This window comes from Falco peregrinus, chromosome 7, assembly GCF_023634155.1.
Source record: "Falco peregrinus isolate bFalPer1 chromosome 7, bFalPer1.pri, whole genome shotgun sequence".
NCBI lineage: Eukaryota > Metazoa > Chordata > Aves > Falconiformes > Falconidae > Falco > Falco peregrinus.
Genome location: NC_073727.1, coordinates 20617048 through 20636115, shown reverse-complemented (window position 1 = coordinate 20636115; position 19068 = coordinate 20617048). Strand labels below are relative to the sequence as shown.

Below are 19068 nucleotides of genomic sequence, written 5' to 3'. Positions count from 1 at the left end.
TCCATCCCTTAAGAACTTCTGTGAATTTGTTTTTCCAACCCACATGGAAACCTCAAGGCTAACAGCAAACATGAAACAAAAATATGCAAAACAATGTATATGCCAACAAAAACAGTTTTGGTATCTTGGAGGGGGATTTTTTTGATCTTTCCCTTTTGCACCCTCCTTTTTTTTTATAAGTTACTCTGCATTTTGAAATTAAAAGCTGTTCAGAAATGAAAAAACCCAAATGAAAATGTCAGAGAAGACAACCAAAAGCCTCAAATCACATCCTTAATTTCCCCACGGCTGTGGTATTTTTCAACAGGAAACAGCTTGAAGCTGGCATTTTCCAAGAAGATTTAACTGAGATGCACGGGGTTTTGGTGGGGTGGGAAAGAAAACAATTTTTCCAAACAATGCCCTTCACATCCCTTGACTCTCTAGCTCACAGGTCCCAAACCTCACAGGGCTCTCTTTGCAATGGGATTGCCTTTGATAGGGGAGCCCTGTGCCTGCAGCAGCATTCAGAGCATTGCAAACAGCTCATGCCATGAGATCCTCCCTCGCAGGATGGGAACAACCAGGTACCCAAGAGGAGTCGGTCCCCATCAGCCTGTAGAGCATCCAGAAGAACAGCACAGGCAGCACCGCCTCAAGTCCTGCCTGCTCTTCCACCGAGCTGGGATGGGGCTGCACTTCCTTTCCGAGGTGAGAAAATCTTCTACTGCCTTAAAAACAACCTGCAAAGAAAATCCACTCTTCAGTTTATGCAGTTTAACTCACTGGCAGCAATACAGCCCGCGGAACGTGTACATTGAGAAGTTTTCCCTAGAGATTGGCAGGAAGATTCTCTTTAATACTATTTTTAATGTGACTCTGTTTCTTTTCCCCTTTTGGGTGAGACTTGAAAAGTTCCTGGAATACTGAAATTTGGCAAAAGTCACCATTACCCAGCAGGGAAGTCCACGCTTTCACATCCCGCCCCAAGCAGCGCCCCATCCATTGCCCCAGCACAATAAGCACATGGTAAAGGTTAGAGGGACCATCCGTAACAGCCCGTGGCTGCGGTGACAAAGAAATAAGCACACTGTTGAGACTAAAGCACACGAACAAGCCTGCTCCACGATCCTGATAAAACCTGCTGCCTACGAGTGAATTCCCCGCTGCCTCTTCTCAAAGGTCCCAAACCCACATTGTTCACTTCCCCCCCACCCCACCCCTCGCTCTGCAACGTCTCATCCAGCATCGCATTGCCCCCCGCCCCCACCCCCCCCCCCCCCCCCCCCCCCGGCCAGGCTCACACCACCATATTCCACTTAGCACTGCTCTCGCCTTCATCGCAATCGAGGAAGGAGTCTCGGCGGAAGGTCCCGTGTGCCCAGGGGTGGTTTTCCCAGGAGCACAAATACCCCTGGGAGCCGCGGGGGCAGCTGCAGTGACCCGTCTGGGCAGTGGGGCAGTCTGCCGGTGGATGCAAGGCGCCTGCCGAAGCAGCCGACCCGCTGGCGTGTCCTGCCCAAAAGCTGTTTTGTTAGACCTGGCCAAAACGCCTCGTGCTTTGCATCAGATCTGGGCTTGTGCGCCTGCCTCTTCCTTGTCCCATTTGTACGCTTCGATTTCTGAGCTGGTTTGGTTTTTTTTGTTGTTTTTTTTTTCTTTTTGCACTCTCAGAAGTTTTTTTCAACCGTGTTAATTGTAGTCAGCTGCATCTTGTTTGTTAGGCCTCTCCACCAAGCTCTTTACATGAACGTCAGTGGCTGTCTTCCCTTGGACAATAATGAATGTATATATCGTAAGTGCAGACTATACAGAGAAGTTGCTAAGTCAAGGATCAGAGGGTTTTGTAAAGCCTGTTTATTTTTTTAAATAAGTTTGAGCATTTATATTTTACCACCATTTACGTGGTTTTGGGGAACCCAGATTGTGTCAAGATCTCATGCCAAAACAAGCCAAAAGTTGTTTGATTTCAACCTTTTCTTCCATGAACCATATTTTAAATGATACTTTGTCATTTTAAATGTTTTATTGAAACATGTACTGATGAAAAAACAAACAAAATGTCATCTTGACAAAAGATTTATACATGAATCAGAAAGTATTTATTTCAATTTTGTACCTTTCCATTTTAATACATTATAATGTATTGACTCAACTGAGATAATATAAACAGTTCATTTTAATAACATGTTTGCAGTGTGCTGTGTCTTTTTATTCTTTCCTTTCTACTCCACACTGGACACAGAGCCTACAAAACCAAAGCAGATCTGCAACATTTCAGATCCTGGCAATCCTGAGTTTCTTTTCAACCAGAGCAAGAGTGTGTCTTTAGCAGGATGCTCCAGGAAAACCGAATGGGCGCTGGGTCAAACCACAGGTTGAGTTAGCCTGAGAGAGCAGAAGACCTTGGGGGAAGGGTGGTCCAGGGTTAGAGTAAGCTACCATGCAGCTGGAAAGCTAATTGCTGCTGTTTCTAGGTGACATAACTTGCCTATGGAGTCCCCAGACAAGGGATGGCACAACCACACCATAGAATCATTTAGGTTGGAAAAGGCCTTTAAAATCACCAGGTCCAACCATTAACCCAGCACTGCCAAGCCCACCACTAACGCATGTCCCTAAGCGCCGCATCTACATGTTTTTTAAACGCTTCCAGGTTATCTCCCGGGTGCACCACTGCAAGGGAAGCAGTTTGCATCCTCTGGCAGTGGTGTGGTCCCTGCACTGAGACTCCCAGGGAAGCCTACTCAGAGAGACTGCATGTCTGATACCTGTCCTGTCGCTCCTCATCCCCACTCACTCAATCTGTAAGTAAGGGTTGACTGTCTCCTCCACCAAACCCCCCAAATTCAACTCCTATTCCTGATTTTCTTCATTTACCTCCTTGGTCACCTCCTGCTCCTCCGCAGCCCTGCCCAGGATGGTGCATAAACCCACCACACACATGGAGGGACATGTCTCTCCTCATGATGATGAGCTGTGCTTTGGTTTCTCTGCTCCCATTTTTTGGCTTCAGTTTGTGCCTCCTATTGAGTCCCTCACCCAACCCCTGCTGAACCCAAGCACATTTAGTCCAGTTAATAACTGCCTCCTTGATCCATCACTTCATAGAGAAAGCCCAAGAATGAAGCAGGCTATGCAAGGTGTCCTACGGACCCAGGTCTGTCATGCAGTGGCGACTCTTACCTACAGGCACTGGGGATGTGCCAGTTGTGAGGAGACTTGCTCACGAGGCCTCTGCAGACCAGTACAGGTTGGTATTGCATGAAAAGCAAATCTGCTTGTGACCGTGAGGTAAATGCTGACTCCATCCTCGGCTCTAAGGCTCTGTCTGGCCAGGTCTGTGGTACCAAACTCCTTCAGCCTTCAGAGTAGGGTGGTCATATCCAGACCACTTAGTGGGAATGGTCTGTCCTAACTCCTGAGCCAAGTCCAAAGATTATTTGGGACTTCCAGCTGACCTGGTCCAAAACTCTACCCATACCGTGTGCTCATAAACCTGTCGAGGAGTTGTTTAATTTACTGCTATAGATATAACTAGTGAGGATCATAATGCCAACCTCTTGGACTGCATAGCACAAGAACAAGGGAGGGTGGGCACTCATTGCAGAGGCCCAGTGGGGTGGTGATCTCTGGTGATAGCTTCTGGGTATTATCAGGAAAATCAGATAATATTACCCATGACTAAAATACATAGCTGTTCCCCTCAAGAAACCACCACCACTTCACTCCGGAGAGGGGTTTTGTCACAGTGGGAATATGAACTTGCAATTTCTCCACCCCCGTATTTCAAAGCAGAATGAATGCTTAGTACTGACAGACTCCCAAGAAGATTCCTCATCAAACTTGTCCAGGCCATTAAAACCAAAAATGCTTTGTGGTACCAGTTCTGTTGTCAAACACCTGACCCCTGAGAAGTGACAGGGAAAGCTAACTTGTCATACAGTGATTTCCCAAAACCTTGGTGATTTTCTCCAGAAGGTATCAACTTCATCTTAAGAAACTCCCTATAATACAAAGACAGTAACTCGTTCTGCCACATCTGTCGTAGTTTGTTGCAGACAGGACTCCGGAGCTAGCCGTACACATCCATGAAGGTCCAGCATTTCATTGCGTATCAGAGAAAACATAGTTGGAAAATAAGTGTCTTACAGACAATGGTAGCTCAAACCAAACATCCCAGATGCTCTGGACAGGATCTGAATTTCAGGATACTGCCAAACTTGTACTGGAAGGCAGGTCTGGAAGATAGTGAAAGGAAAGAGAAGGGGGTGGGAGGCTATGCAACCTTGATGTTACACCTGTGGGACATCAGAGAAGAGAGCACATGGGTTATTGAGAGGCATCTGGAAGAAAACCAGGTGAGCATGGGCACTCATTACAGATAGCTTCCTGTATTCTGACTCAACTTATCCTCTCTGAGCTAAGTGATTCATACGTCTCTAAGAACCAGTGAAGGACAGGCTCTTTCTACATTGCATCCACTTCTCTGCAAAGAATGGGGCAACTGCCATCTGGAGAGACATCATGAGCCCTAGAATCATAGAATGGTTTGGGTTAGTAGGGACCTTTAAAGGCCATCTAGTCCACTCCGCCCCTGCCATGAGCTGGGACATCTTCAGCGAGGTCAGGCTGCTCAGTTGGAGTCCACCCTCATCATGACTCTAAGACAGAATAATGAGTCTTACAGATTGCTTTCCCCAAAGGGGGTTGCCAGGTGTGCCAGAGTCCTTTAGAGTAAGGGGAAATAGGTCACAGCCAGAAAAGCTATGTTCCAAGAGAAGCTGACTTCTCCCAAGGAGAGGCATACAGGGAGATGATTTCTTTGGGGGGGGTGGGGGGTGGGGGATGTAACTTGGTGCAGCATACACTGGCTGTTGTGGGGCATCTTCCTCTACTTCCTACCAGGAGGGAGGTGGAATTTCCAGCACAGGAGGATTTGTGTCCGGGATGGCATTCGTAACAAACTTTCACACCATTGCCCTAAGTTTATGTGATGGCTTTTCTGACCACTGTACCATGTGCCTCATTCACTGCGGCCTCACCTGTTCTTTCAGGAGCAGAAAGCCACTTCTAGCAGAAGGGAGACAGACCGCTCCTTTCTTACCCCAGGACTAGAGGGATGATGGCCTGTGTGCTGCAGCATGGGGCTGTGGTTGGGAGCTACCAAACTACTCTCTAAGGCTTGGGTAATCAGCCCTGAGATGCGAGGATGATCTCTTCTTACCCCTCCATGCTCTCAGCTCCCCAGATGTGTCAGAAGCAATGAGATCCCTGCACTTCTCTGCATACAACTGCAAGTCTGGCTCATGAGCGTTGGGCAAATGCTTTAGCAATGTGGTCTTTGAGGCTGGGATGTGGAAGAGAAGGGAGAGGAGTAAGTTATAGGGATGAGGCTGCAGGCATCCCAGGGCAGTGGGAGAAGCTATGAAGGGACCTAGGGGAAGAAAAAAACAACCAGGACACCTTTGAGGCTGGGAAGGGAGGTAGAAATAAATGCCAAGGGAAGAATGCCACGGGGTTTTAACCCAAATCAGGGCTAGAGCAGAGCAGCAATCCCAGAAAGACCTTCTTTCACCTAGCAGGGTGGGGAAAAAACAAGTGATGAAATTGCTTTATGCAGCAATTACATCTTTCCTCTTAGGACAAGGGAAAGATCCCAAGACATCCTTATGGCAAAATAGGCTCCCTGTTCCTTTTCATCAACCTGCCAACGTTACCTTTTAACAGTTTCCTTAATGCTTTTCCCTGAGTTGCTACTAACAACTGACTCCTGGAGAGGACAACTTCAACTCAGTCTACAACCTGACTGCTTTTTGTGCTGTTCCCCATCTGCCTGCAGAGCGGACTCCTGCCACGTTACAGTACAAGGTATGAAGAACTTGCATACACCTAGATCAGGTTTTCAATGCAAATCTTCTGGAGACTTTCCCAGTCTGTGGTTCAGTAGGAAGGTTTGGAAGTAGCTTCTTTCATAGGAGCTAAGGCACATATGCCCACGGACCCATGGAGACAGTCAACATGGCCATACTCAAAATGCATGCTGGGGCTGACCCATGACCTGTACTAACTCCTTAGTAGCACCTGGGGTAGGTTTGGCTCAGTGCTACTTGGCCCAGGTTGAAACCACATCTAGAAACCAAGGCTAATTGGTCTCGGTTGAAACCATGCAAATTGGAGTAGAGATACAGGGACCAGGCGCCAGCACCTTTATTTTCACAGAGAGAAGTACCGCGCCATGAAAACATTGTTTAACTGAAGATCACTGTGTTTATGCCATGCCTGGCACAAGAGTGGCTTAGAGATCCTCCTGTGATAAGATAAACAGCCTAGCAAACAAACCGGTAAGGAAAAGGTGAACAAACGGACTTAAGGCTGAAAAGGAGCATGAGGTGAAACACCAGGAGAAATTTTCTCCTGGCAGGATAAGTCGACACTGCGTAGGTAATCTGGGTGGGAGCTGAGCATTCACAAGTGGAGATGAGGAAAGGGTTAGACATGCTTCAGGAAGACTGGCTTAGGTAGCATTGATGCTGTCCTGACCTGGCAGCACCTGCTTTCTGAGTGCCACTGGGAAGGTAGGCACCGTTGCAGGGTTTATTAGAGGTACACTTCAGCAGGTTAAACTGATTTTTCCAACTCCTTGTCTACAACTTCACAAAATATCTGATCATGTGTGCATGTGCATTTTACCTCTGTAACAATCTCTCTCTTTCTGTAGAACAAGCTGGGACCGAGTGCTGAGTTTTTCTTTTCAAGCAGAGCACTTTCCCAAGTGCTTCAGAGAACGTTAAGCAAACAATGATATTTACAAGCACTATTAGTACTGCTGTTTGCGCTAGATGTGGATTTGAATGCGTCTGTGGGCTACGTGTGCCAGGATACATTCCCTGGGTCATTGACTCTACAATCAGTGAACAAACGCAAGCTCCAGCACAGCTCCTGTTTTACAAGGAGCATGTGGAAATTAAAAAGTTTAGCGTGAACAAAACAGAAATGACCATGACCATGTTGTCATGGTGTACTGAGTGTTTCCTGATTGCTCAGGAAGCCACAAGAACATAAGATCATTCAGTCATATGTTTTATTTATCCTGTTGTAGCTCAGAGATGCTGTTGTATCCCAGCTTGTCACCCCACTAAGGTACACAGCAGGAGCAGAGCATCTGCAGATGAAGTGAGCAGCACCATGGACCCAAGCAGCCAAATACACTGTGAAAACAATGGGTTTGTGGTCTTTGGGTTCCACAAAAAGCACCATTAACCTGCACTCGGTAACATTTGAAAAGAATGACCATGTTAAATCAAATTTGAAGGTCTACCTCGCCCAGCGCATGGCCTGAGACAGAGGCCAAAAGCTGATATGCAGGAAAAAGTGTAAGACTCTTGGCAAATCTGGAGTGATCTTTCTGTCTTGCACATCTCTTTGTCTGCTGTAATCATGTCTTTAAGGGCTTCCTGAGCAGGAAGTAGCAGCTGGACCATTGTGTTTAATGGCACCCTTCAGCAATGTGCCTGACCCTTTCTCAACCCCTGTATCCTTTCCATAGCATCCTGCAGCAATGAGCCTCACAATAGAGCATAGAATCATGTCACAGAACCATAAAATCATTTAGGCTGGAAAAGACCTTTAAGATCATCGCATCCAACCGTAAAAGCAGTTGTGAGATGAGAGGGAATGGTGGTAAACAGGAGGCTCCTGTGTCAGCGCTGCAAACAGAAAAGCTGGTAGGATGACAGAGGTCTTGATTCAGGCAACTCCAGTGATACCCCAGCATAGGAACGATGAGGCTGGGTCTAACCTCCACACACAGAGAAGCACTTGGTTTATCCAGACGCACTTTGACAAGTGTCCCTGGGTAGCTGAGCCTGGAGTTGCATTCCTGCATTTTTAGGAGGACTCCCTCTGCAGAAAAATGCACTGCCACTTTGCTTTGGTTGATGGGCATAACTCATGCTTCTCCTCTTCCCTCTGACCTGCCCAACCCAGGCTGCAAACCCTGGGGACAACCCTTGTGACACCGACAAATGCTTGTATGGAGTTGCCTGTCCCGCAGCTCATGAGCCCTGTGGCTGCCATGGTGCTCATGATGTAGGGCACCAGCAGCAAATGCAAGGCCTGTAGCGAAATCAGCAGATCTCAGTGCGTTACCACCCCTGTCCCACACTGGTCCACAAGACGGCTGCATCCACATTGCTCTTGGGAATAATCCCTGGCTTTTGCTGACCCCTGAAGTGTGCTCAGGAAAATCAGTGCTGGCTGGTCTGGGTCAAAAGCAGGACAAGGTCCATGCTGACAATTAACCAGTGGGGAAAACTTCCCAGAACCTGAACCAAGGTTAGTTTAGCAGCACTGGTGCCATTAGTAAGTCTAAATGATGTACCAGAACACATCCTACACACACCCGACTCCTTGCCCAGTCTAGAGGGTCACCTTTGTGTAGACAGTCCTATGGTCCAGGATTATGGAATACGTTACAGATACATTATTCAGCCATACCTGTTGAATTGCATTTAAAACTTGAGTTGTCCCTGGTAATGAGGGCACTGCTGCAGCCTGAGCTTCAGGGGTGCCTGTTCAGCTTGACTCATGGCTGCTTCTTCAACGCACGCTTTCTGTTGAAGGCACACCTGGATTTCACATACCGGGACAAGCTCTGAGCCCTTCAGAGGCTGTTACTGTCACTTCCCGCCCTGTTTTCCCAGCATTTTCTGCTCTTTGATGCTTGTCTTATAATGGGCTTCATAGGGGAATCCCATTTTTCCAGTGGGGGAAAGGGAAGGCCAGCAGGATGGACTGGCAGTGAATTGTAGCAGTGTCCACCAGACCAAGGCTGCTCCTGGTGTTCCCCAGTCAATGTCAGGGGTGAGATCACAGGACAAAGTTGCAAGTGTACATAGAGAGACAGGGAAACCAATGTGTAATTAAAGAGCTAATGAGCTCATGTTGGCTATTTTTAGTGCTCTTTTATTTTCCAGTGGTTGCTCAAGCAGCCCTAAAATGACAGTACTGGGTCAGCCATGAAAGTGCAGCTACACTTTGAAAAGTGAGCAATGTCCTTGTGGGTTTCCCTCTTTATTTCTGTTCAAAGGCCCTAAATCTAATCTGCTGTGTTTACAAAGCTGAACCCTGCTGAGACTGTGAGTAATGTTGGTTCTGAAATCTTCAGAAGTAACCTCGATCCTGCCAGGAGAATTTCCCAGACAACCAGGGCTAATGAATAAAACAGGCTATAAATTGGATGCATTAAACCAGTTTAACAACTGTTGCAGATTTATTTGGTTTTTTTCACTGTTGACCCTTGATTGCTGCTGCTGGATTTTGACTACTTCTCAGCATATAATTTCTTATGAATAATATATCAAACACACTCTACTGGGCCTGGCATTTTCCCTTCCTCATGGAAAGCAATGAACTTTCCTTGCAACCATTTGCAAATCCAAAAGTATTTGATATCTGGGGCAGGAATGCTTTTGTATTTCAGCAATTTCATCATGAATATTTTTTGTAGGTCCTGCTGAACTGAGCCATTGGCATTGTGCTGCTCACCCACTCCTTTTCTTGCTTCCTGAGAAGCAATTCCCATATCTACAAAAGTATCATTTTCTTCTTATCTCATGTGTGTAGTGAATAATACTTGAACCTGGCTGGCAACAAATGTTTTGTGTAAATGAAATTTGCTGCCTAGCTGCTTCTCAGAAAATGAACACAATGATGGTGGAAGGGAATTAATTTTGAAATCTGAATGAGCATCTGCAGGAAATCTTTTTTTTTATTCCCTTTCCCATCTCAGTTTGAACAAAACAAGTGAGTGTTTCATAGGATTAAATGGGACACTTTAATTTGTAGAAGAGTAAACAGCACTTTACAGAAGAGTAAATAGCACAGGATTGGTTTTGTGGTTAAGACATTGCATAGGACCTGAGGAAAGATGTGTTCCGAGAGGGCTTCCTAAATTGATTCATGCAGTGATAGGTATGGAGAACTAGATGAACTGGAGCAGCCTTTGAGAAGCCACCTAGCTCCTTTCCCCATTCTGTGGTCAGGTCGAACAGTCCATCTGTGACAAGTTTCACTATGAAAAAAGACAGTCCCACCACCCCTTATCCAGTCCCAGGCATTCTGGTACCCTGCATATTCTCCAACATGCTAAATGTTGGATATCTGTTTTTCCGGGTGTCGGTAGACAAGGGAACCGATTGTTTGTCCTTGTTCCTAGAAGTCTGCACTGGAGTTCCTGTATGCTTTTCATTTCTGGACCAAACAAGTCCAGCTCCTCCAAGCTCTTCCTCAGACTGTCTTTTCTAATCATCAGGTTGTGTCCCTTCCCCTCCTCCCTGCTCCAGCTCAGGTTCATCCCCGATTTCTTTAAGTGCGGTTGCCAGATAGGGGAATGGTGTTACAGCTATGGCTTTTCCATCTCTGAGACAGGGAGCAATTATCCTCTTTCATCATAGATAATGCGGGTCAGAAAGAAACTGGTCCTTCTGAACCACTATTTTACTACAGGTTCTCATTTCATTAATTATTTTTTAGCTCTGCTCCTTCCTCCTTCTTTATTTCCCCCCAGTGCTGGTGTCTTCTGGTCATTCCCAGTTTCCCTGCATATGATATTTCCCAGGTTGAAGTCTTATCCTACTGCTCGCTATCTCATCTTTTTCAGGCTATTCCCCCACTTTAAAGTGATCCGTTGAATTTGGATCCTGCCTTCCACACTTCTTGCATCCTTCCTGTGCATGGTACATCAACAGATGGTCTGTCCCACACCAGGTTGTTCACAGAGTACCAACTAGACACATTGAGCACTCGTGCTATGGGGAAGCTGTCTGAAATGTAAGTCTGCATGTGTGATGGTGCTGAAAGTCTTTTTAAAGATTTTTTTTTCCTGAGGGATGTACAACCTGGGGCTCTTTTGAGTTGCAGATAGTCTGTGGAAAAAGCCAAGAGCAAATCCTATATGGGAGCTCTGTTGCATAATCAGCAGCAAGCTGGGGCTGCTGTGAAGACTGCTGAGTTGTCTGCATCCTTGGGTGTGGGAGGTTGTCAGCTGCCTTGGGACTTTGTCAGATACCTGGGGCTTCAGCCTGGACCTGTCCCACCACAGGGCCACAGAACCATGAGGAGATCCAGTCCTACACCATCTGTCAATGACTCCCAATGTTGAGGTGTGGACCATGCATCTGTGGCTCTTGGCTAATTGAAAAATCCTGCTACCTTAGTCACCAAAGCCAGCTTCCTGGTCAGAGACAAAAGTTAGGTTGGTTTGTTGAGAATTGTTCCCAGCGAGTCATGTAGGTGGTTTTTCATCACTCCGCTGTCCTCCAGTGGCCAAATATTGAACTAATTATGTATGAGCTTCTGCAGTGTTTTCCCAGGGACTGGAATCAAAGTAACTCATCCATGACTCCACCACTGTCCTCCTTCTCCCACGATAATGATTCATTCATTATCATTATTGCTCAGAGACTGTTTCATGGCATTTCTTAAAGTTTCCAGGCTGAGCTTTACCCAAGTTATAAACCTCCAAGTAGATAAACCAGCCCTCTCTTCCTACCCACGAGCCTGCACCGTTAAATTGCACTGAATATTGGCTCAGGATTTGGGGGAAAACTAAAACAAGAAACATGCAAATCCTTCAGTCTCCTGGCAATGCCCCTTATGGGCTTGTTACCATCTCATCTACATTAAGAACTGGCCCAGACTGGCCCATTTTCCTCTTACATCTCCTGCAATGTATTTATAAAGTGTCTCTGCTGGCAGTAGCGCTCTGTGTCTTCTGATTTTATCTATAGCTGATGGTTTCTGAGAATGCATCTGTGCAAAGACTCTTGGCCAGTTTATAGATCTTGTAGCTCTGCTCCATGTCTTGGTTTCCAGCCCCCTCCCCAGTCTCATCTCCTCTCAGGTCAGCCTGGTCCTCAATGGTTTCTGACCCTTCCTCCCCCTATCTCTTTTAAATCAACCTGCCTCAAACTGTTCCCAAGCCCTGAGCTGCTGTCCATGTCCTTTGGATCCTCATCTTCACCCTACCCATGGATTACACCCTGGCTTGCCCTTGAGGCCGGTTGGCTCTGACTCTTTGGCTTCCTGACCTTCTTCAGACTGGTCCATTTGGATCCCTCCGGACCCTGGCTTCACTCCGCCATGACTGCAGTTCAGAGCCATGCTTCCGCCCCCATATTCAGCACAGCCGAGACAGGAAATCTGATCACCAAAATACCAGCCATAACAAAAAAACTCTGTGTCCACTGATGTGAGTTGAATCTCTCGGTAGCATCCAACTCTTTAGCACTCTTTTACATTTTAAAATGTCTCCACAAGAAATGCAAGCTGTTAGTGCCTTGACTTTCACATCATGTCCCATGCCTCAGTTTTCCTCTCCACAAACCGCTGCTGTTCTTTCATCTGCTCCCTACCTCCTTTCTCTGTTTGGCTAACAAACTGCTAACAACGGGACTTCAGTCTCACCTCCCATAAAGCCCAGGCTGATGAAATAATAACAACAATAGCAAGAATAATGGAAATGTACTGTACTTGTGGGATAGAAGGAAAATTATCTGGATTTCTGTCTGCTGCCTCTTTTGCCCATCTCCCTCCAGCGTTCCCTGCCAGGCACTGCACACTGCTGCCCAGGTCTTCGATGGCAGCATTTCTAGGAACATCAACCACCTTGCCTTGAGCCTCTTTCTGCTCCTCGCCTGCCCCAGTAGCTGTTCTTTGAACCCCTCATCTCCTGGCTGCAGGCACTCGTTGTGACATCTTTTGCTCCACAGGTCAGACGTTGTTAATCTCTTGCTCCCTGCTTGACACTTGATGGGCGGCTTCTCTGCTCAGCTAATACAGCTTTATACCAGAGCTCACATCTAATCCACGTGTTCTCTTGAATCATCGTCCTGAATCAAACCCGTCTTTTCATTTTAAGGTCTCCAGGCAGTCCTTGTCCCTAGTGCTTCCATCACGCCTCTCCCAGGACTTGCTCAATAAGCATTTCTAGTCTGGCCTCGGGCCATTTATCACATAAGAGAGGCTGATTTGCCTCACAAATGACCTGTTGCACAGCCAGGACTCACATCCTATTTCTTTAGTTGCTTTTCTACTTTTTTCCTGACTTGTCTCTTCCTGGTCGCCTCTCTTCTCCCTCCTCACATCACCCTTGTCGATGGGGCATTTGAATGGGGCATAGAGAGAGAAAAATGGGTGTTTTCACTGACGCTGTTTCTTACGCATTGTTACTCAGGGTGATACATTAAGATCTAGGCATCTCTTGCTGGCATCTAGGGTCAGGGTACCTAAACCCCACCTGCGAGTGCCCGTCTCCCCATCAGCTCCAAGAGGGTTATAACATGTTCACCCCAGCGTCCTCAGGTAGCAAGAGGCTGGCGTAGACCGTCGGTACTCAGGGCTGCCCTTTTGTGGGCCACAGCAGCTGCTCGTTAGCTGGGAAACATAACTCCCTCCTCCCTTCCATGGGTCTCCTCTGAGTGGAATGGGGCCCGAAAGGTGGGTAATCAGGCTCAGATGCGCTCGCCACCCTCCTTCATTTATCTGCCATTTCAATATCTCTGTATTGTTGGCTCTGTTCATCCCAGCTGAATCTCTCCCTAAGACCTAGACACTTCAACCTGCGAGTGGCATCAAAAGAATTCCCCAAAGCCTGTGGGGACTCTGGAGCTCACAATGACAGCACAGTGCAGGCTGCAGCCACCGTGCAATCGATAACAATGTGCCAGGAGGAAGATGCCCTGCTCAGATCTCCGAGCCCTGAATGATCTTTGCAGTGCTGGCTGTCAGGAAACACCTCCTTTCAAGTAAGACCCTTGGGAGGAATCACTGGAGAACTCTGAACATAATGCCCACCAGGCATCTTTATTGCTTTACTTTTCAAATAAGAGCTACGTTTCAACCACTTCAAGCTCACTGGAAATAGGATTCCAGGGTATCTTCTTAGAGGGCTATAATCACCCATATCAGCTGTTCTTTCTCTTGGAGGAAAATATATATACAAACATACATATATATGCATGCATCTGGGCTTTTTTCCTGTGACACCAGCATTTACTCAGGTATGTAATTGTGAAAATCAGTAATTGCCCCTGGATGGAACCTTCCCCTTTTGTGCATATTGCCTAATTTCACTGCCCTTGTGCACATTAATGTACTTACATGTTTTTAGGATCAGCACCTTAAACTACTGATCTGGAAGAACTGTGTCTACATCTGTGTGGAATAATTTGGACCTTGACCTCCAGTTAAGCAAACACAGTCAGCAATAACTAAAGCAGGTATCATCTTGTTTGTATTTTGAACTCTGATTCTTTGCAAGCAGGGGAGTAAGACAACTTTGGAAGAAGAAGTGCTCTGATGCAGTCAAATATTAAGTTTCATAATCAAACAAGAAACAAATCTCAACCTCAAGGCATCCTTTAACAGAAATTACTTCCAATCTTCCACCTTCAGTGATGTCTTTATAGCACCCCAAAGCTGATTCAAATGCGTGTAATGCTGCTACCTATTGGAGCGACCAAATACTACACTCAGTTCCCAACTAGAAGACTTAACACCTCTCCAGAATCAAACATGGAAGCAGAATTTGGCTGGTGTGAAACGGCTCACACAAGTAAGTGACCATTCCAACACTTAATGCACGGATGACAGTACAGTCTAGTTGACATACTAGAGGCCTCAGAGGGGATAATTCACACAAACGGCTATTACTGCCAGGAAGAGTACTTTGTGCGGGAGACACAGGTAGAAGGTTGATGGAGGGGAGGACACGTCACCTTGTATTTCAGATCCAAAAGACAGCAAAGAGGGGCCACTGCTGAGAATCCCTGGGTGGTGATGAAAGGGGAGGAGGATCCTGGTGGGTGGGTGACCTGCAAGCACTGGAAAGCAGACGAGGTGTCAGATTGAGAACTAACAGAATCACAGAGCTGGGGGTGGCATGAGAGCTCATCCGGCCTGTCCTCCCTTAGGAAGAGAGCAGGGCTGATGGGATTCAACTAGAGCTATCCACATAATCAGCTGGGTATCTAAACTCCCTCTGGGTCAGAGGAAAGATGGAACCAGGAATTCAGGTTACAGGCCTGCTTTATATGTAGTTAAGAGAGGTGAGGTGGGCCCTGTTCTAGACTGTCCAAGCAGGTCTCTGCTGTATAAGAATTTTGTGAGAACAGGAAAAAATAAAACAGGAAGAAGGCTCTTCTAGGGTTGATTCTGATCTCCAGGGATTTCCTCCAGCAGGAAAACGTTAAGTGAAAGACATATCTTCCACATACCTGGTTATTTCCAGGTTCAAATGATGGTCCCTCTTCCTAAAGAAGGAGAGGAGCCAAAAAATATTGACAGATTTCAGGTAGACTTCAGTAAGCTCACAGAATTACCAGGCAGTCTCTCAGAAGTGTGGTTTATGAATTAAAGAGAGTAATTCCTTAACCTGACTCTAAGTAGTGCATAACACCGAGCTGCAAGCCAGGACACAAGATATAAATGTAAGGCCACCTTATGCAGAGTGCATACAGACATATAGTATAAGCGTAAGAGAGAATAAACAAAGTCAAGGCATTGAATGGGGTAAAACCTGAAGTTGCAAAGCTTTATATAGCACAGCAGGCATAAAAGCAAGACCAAAGGCAAGGCTGATGCACTACACAGCAGAGGGAGCAGGGCATGATTCATCCTTTCAGTCTTCACTCAAAGGACTTGATGCAATCAAGTGGCTAACACAATTAAAGAGGGAGGCAAAGGGAAAAGATCACTCTCCCAAGTAGTGAGGGACTGGGAAGCATATATCTGTTTTCATGTCAGTTAAGCCTGATGAATGTCACCTGAAAGTACACAGAGAACTGGCAAAAAAACTCTGGTGAGAACATACACTGTGACAATTTCCAATGGCTGTATGTGAGCTTAGAAGACTACGAAAGGAGCAGCTTGATAACCTTCTTTAAAGGAGGAAGTGGGCAGTCAGAGCAACCAGTTCAATAGGAACTGAATAGAAACTATTTAAAAAAAACCCAAACCTAATCACAAGCTATTTGTATGTTTATAACTAGCCAAGACCAAGCTCCATCGTATCACTACAGCTTTGCTAACTGACAGAATGGGTCTTATGGAGGAAGAAGACACGGTTATCATTTCTGTTTTCTCTGTCTACAAAGTCTTTAGAAACTGTCTTGCACAGTGTTCTCATAAGCAAATAGGGAAATGTAATCTAAATCAAAAAGCAAAGCAGTTTGAAAAGCTGGACGGGGGAGCTGTAATCCAGTTGCCATCCAAATGGAAGGATGGATGAAGAGTGAGTGGTGGGCAACATGCTCCAATCCTGGTAGGAGTCAATACTCCCATTAACCCAACTGAAGGTGCAGAGTACGCTCATGACACTTGCAGGTGATTCCAACTGGGAGAGAGACAGCAGACAACAAAGGTCTACAATTCAGAATAATACAAAAAAAATGGAAAGGCAGAAGTACTGATTCAGTAAGGGCAAAAGACAGGAGTAACAGTCCACAAACACCAACCCCTATGTAGCACTTCTCTGAAGGGAATATGGAGGTTAGAGAACAAAATATTGCACTCAGATACCAAATATAGCCAGAGAGGAGAGAGGAAGCAGCCTACAACTCCAGTTATGCACTCTGAAGAACTCAGCAGCATCACTTGTCATGTTTTGGGTGCTATACTTCAAATACAACAACTTAAGAGTGGCTAATAAACCCAGAAAACATGAATGACCAAGGGTTCTTTTCAAATACATGAGCTGGAACACAACTACTAAATAGTGCTGGTTTGATTCAGCAAGTGAATATGAAGGAGGGGTTGTGTTCAGTCTTCAAGTACATAAAATTTGTGGCAGAATTGAAAAGACTCTCTTTTTTTCACATCTAAGGTAAGACAGGAAGCATTGAGCTGATATTATAGGAAGATCTGGGTTCATCACATAATCTTTAAAAAAATCTTGAAAAGGCAAATAAAGATGCAACATGCCCGAGGAAGGTACAAGTTGCTGCTGACATTGCTGTGCAGTTATACACCAAGAGCTGCCCTGGAGCACGCCAATGACAAGTTCAGCTTTATTTTAAGAGGGCAGGCAGAGGCCCACAAGGCGCCTGAGGTCCCCCAACGCCCAACACTCTTCCATCCCACGCCAGGAACAGAATTAGGGAAATGCAGGGACGTTCATTGCTTACCCCAGCGAGGATTCAGGCTACCCGTGCCCCGTTATTTTTAACCCCCCACCCCCGAGGCCACAGCAAGCACTGATCGCCCCATTCCCCTGCACCTCAGGGCGGGCTCCACCTGTGAGCCCTGCTACCCGCCCACAGCGGGTTTAGGAGCGGCTTTAATAGCTCCGGGGCAGCCCCGAAACCCCGGGAGAGGCCACGCGGGAGCAGGCGCCTTCCCTGAGGAGGCAGCGGCGCCTGCGCTGGTCGGCTGCTGGCCGAAGTGCCCGTCGGATATCCTCCAGGAACCGCGCGGGAACGGGCGATACACCGCCCGACACGTCCTTTGACAGCTTTAGGTAGAATTTTTACAGGTTTACACCCTCTGTTTCCACTTGGGTGCCCGCTGCGCTCGCCTGCTTCCAGACTTTTTGATTAGGCAATTCCTTCGACACCTTTTTCTGCGCCCAAGTTCACAAAAGGCCCCTCGGAGTAGGGGCGCGACCGTGGCTCTTCGCTACGCGCCGCGGAGGGTGGGAGGCCCTCAAGATGGCGATGCTGGCGGAGCGTGAGTGCTGTACTCTGTGGGGAGGAGCCGGGCCAGGGGGGTTCAGGGCCATGCCCCGGAGAGCGGGGTCCGGGGAGCAGCCGTTATTCTGGGGGGTGGGCTGGGTGCTCCCTCAGGCCCTCCCCACCGCCCTCGTTGTTCTTCCCGAGGGCGCCGGGGCGGGCGCGGGCGGGCCCTGCGCTGCTGGGGGTACGCGTTTCCGAGGCTTCGTCGCTTCCCTGCCTGGGGCGGACGCTGCAGGGATGTCTGTCAGGCCCCTTTAGGGCCGGTATTTCCTTTCGGCGCCGTCTGTGCGGCGGGGTGTTAGAGGACAGATACCCTGAAACCTTGTACCGGGGCTGGGCCGGGGGGCCGGGGCTGTGTGTCAGTCAGGCAGGGCTCGTGTGGGTGCGGGTGTTGGTCTTCTGGTCGCACCCAGGGTTAGCGTTTGGGCTTCGCGCGCCCTCCTGTGTGTACAGGGACCTTTGGAGAACAGCTGAATTCTGGGTGGGGGAAATTGAGGATGGGACGTGAGGGTCTTTGGGCAGGTGCTTCAGAAAAAGCAAGTAAATCCGCTGAACTGCTGGGGAGAACTCAGGGTAAGGCTACGTGGTTGTCTTACACCCTTTGTGTAAATGTGTTGCTCAGTAAATAATTTTTGAAGATCTTATTATATGCAGCCCTGTAATTTTGTTTAATCTTTTCCTGATACTGGAATCAAAGAGAGCTTCACTCCTGCCTCTGAGATGACTGGAGGCTTGGGCTCCCCATACGTAAAAGAATTGAATGAAGCATTGGATGAATAGAGAAAGAGAAACTCTTTCTCAGGTAAAGTTCTGAGAAAACAGAACACTCTCAGGGCTGGCCAAAGTGGGGCCTTCTCTTCCAAGTTAAAGATGCATTCCTGTAAAGTAGCCTTTTCTAGTATGTGTAAAACTGTATATGAGTAGAAAGACTAAACTTCTCAACTGTATGGTTTTATATAACAAGACTAATATACTTCTGAGTATTGTTAATATCGTTTGGTAGTTTTAGTAAGTTTACTGGTGGTGTCGGGTCACCCTTAACATGAGAGCACAAGGTCTAATTAATTTGTTTGCTTGACTACAGGAAAGATGGACTTGAGTTTAATGACTAATTAAAATATGATTTCCAGTGGAAAATACAGGTGGGAATTGAGGAAAATAAAATTGCATTTACAAATGTCATTTTCTAAGTATTTTAGATGTAAACTTTGTTGGTCCCCCTTTTTTCAGAATTTGTTAAGTATTTTAATTGGACAGTATACATATCAGTAATGATCGAATGGTTTGCGTGGGAAGGGACCTTTAAAGGCCATCTAGTCCACCCCCCCTGCCACAGACAGGGACATCTTCAACTGGA

General features: G+C 46.9%; 1 protein-coding gene and 1 long non-coding RNA gene across 3 annotated transcripts in view; one reads left to right on the top strand and one right to left on the bottom strand.

Moving 5' to 3' along the window:
• Positions 1 to 2000: 2000 nt before the first annotated feature.
• Positions 2001 to 17490, bottom strand: LOC114014009 (uncharacterized). Its single transcript, XR_003557334.2, has 3 exons — positions 17166 to 17490; positions 14760 to 14864; positions 2001 to 4513 (listed from the first exon to the last, which is right to left on the bottom strand). It is a non-coding gene; the product is annotated as an uncharacterized LOC114014009 (long non-coding RNA).
• Positions 17491 to 17607: 117 nt separating this feature from the next.
• Positions 17608 to 19068, top strand: part of PINX1 (PIN2 (TERF1) interacting telomerase inhibitor 1) — a 60252-nt gene continuing 58791 nt past the window's right edge. Inside the window, exon 1 of one of the 2 annotated variants that reach the window (XM_055810674.1) lies at positions 17608 to 17706. In XM_055810674.1, coding sequence (XP_055666649.1) covers positions 17688 to 17706 — 19 coding nt within the window. In that variant the 5' untranslated portion in view covers positions 17608 to 17687. The remainder of the gene's footprint in view (positions 17707 to 19068) is intronic. The other variant, XM_005244052.4, reaches the window with a different exon arrangement.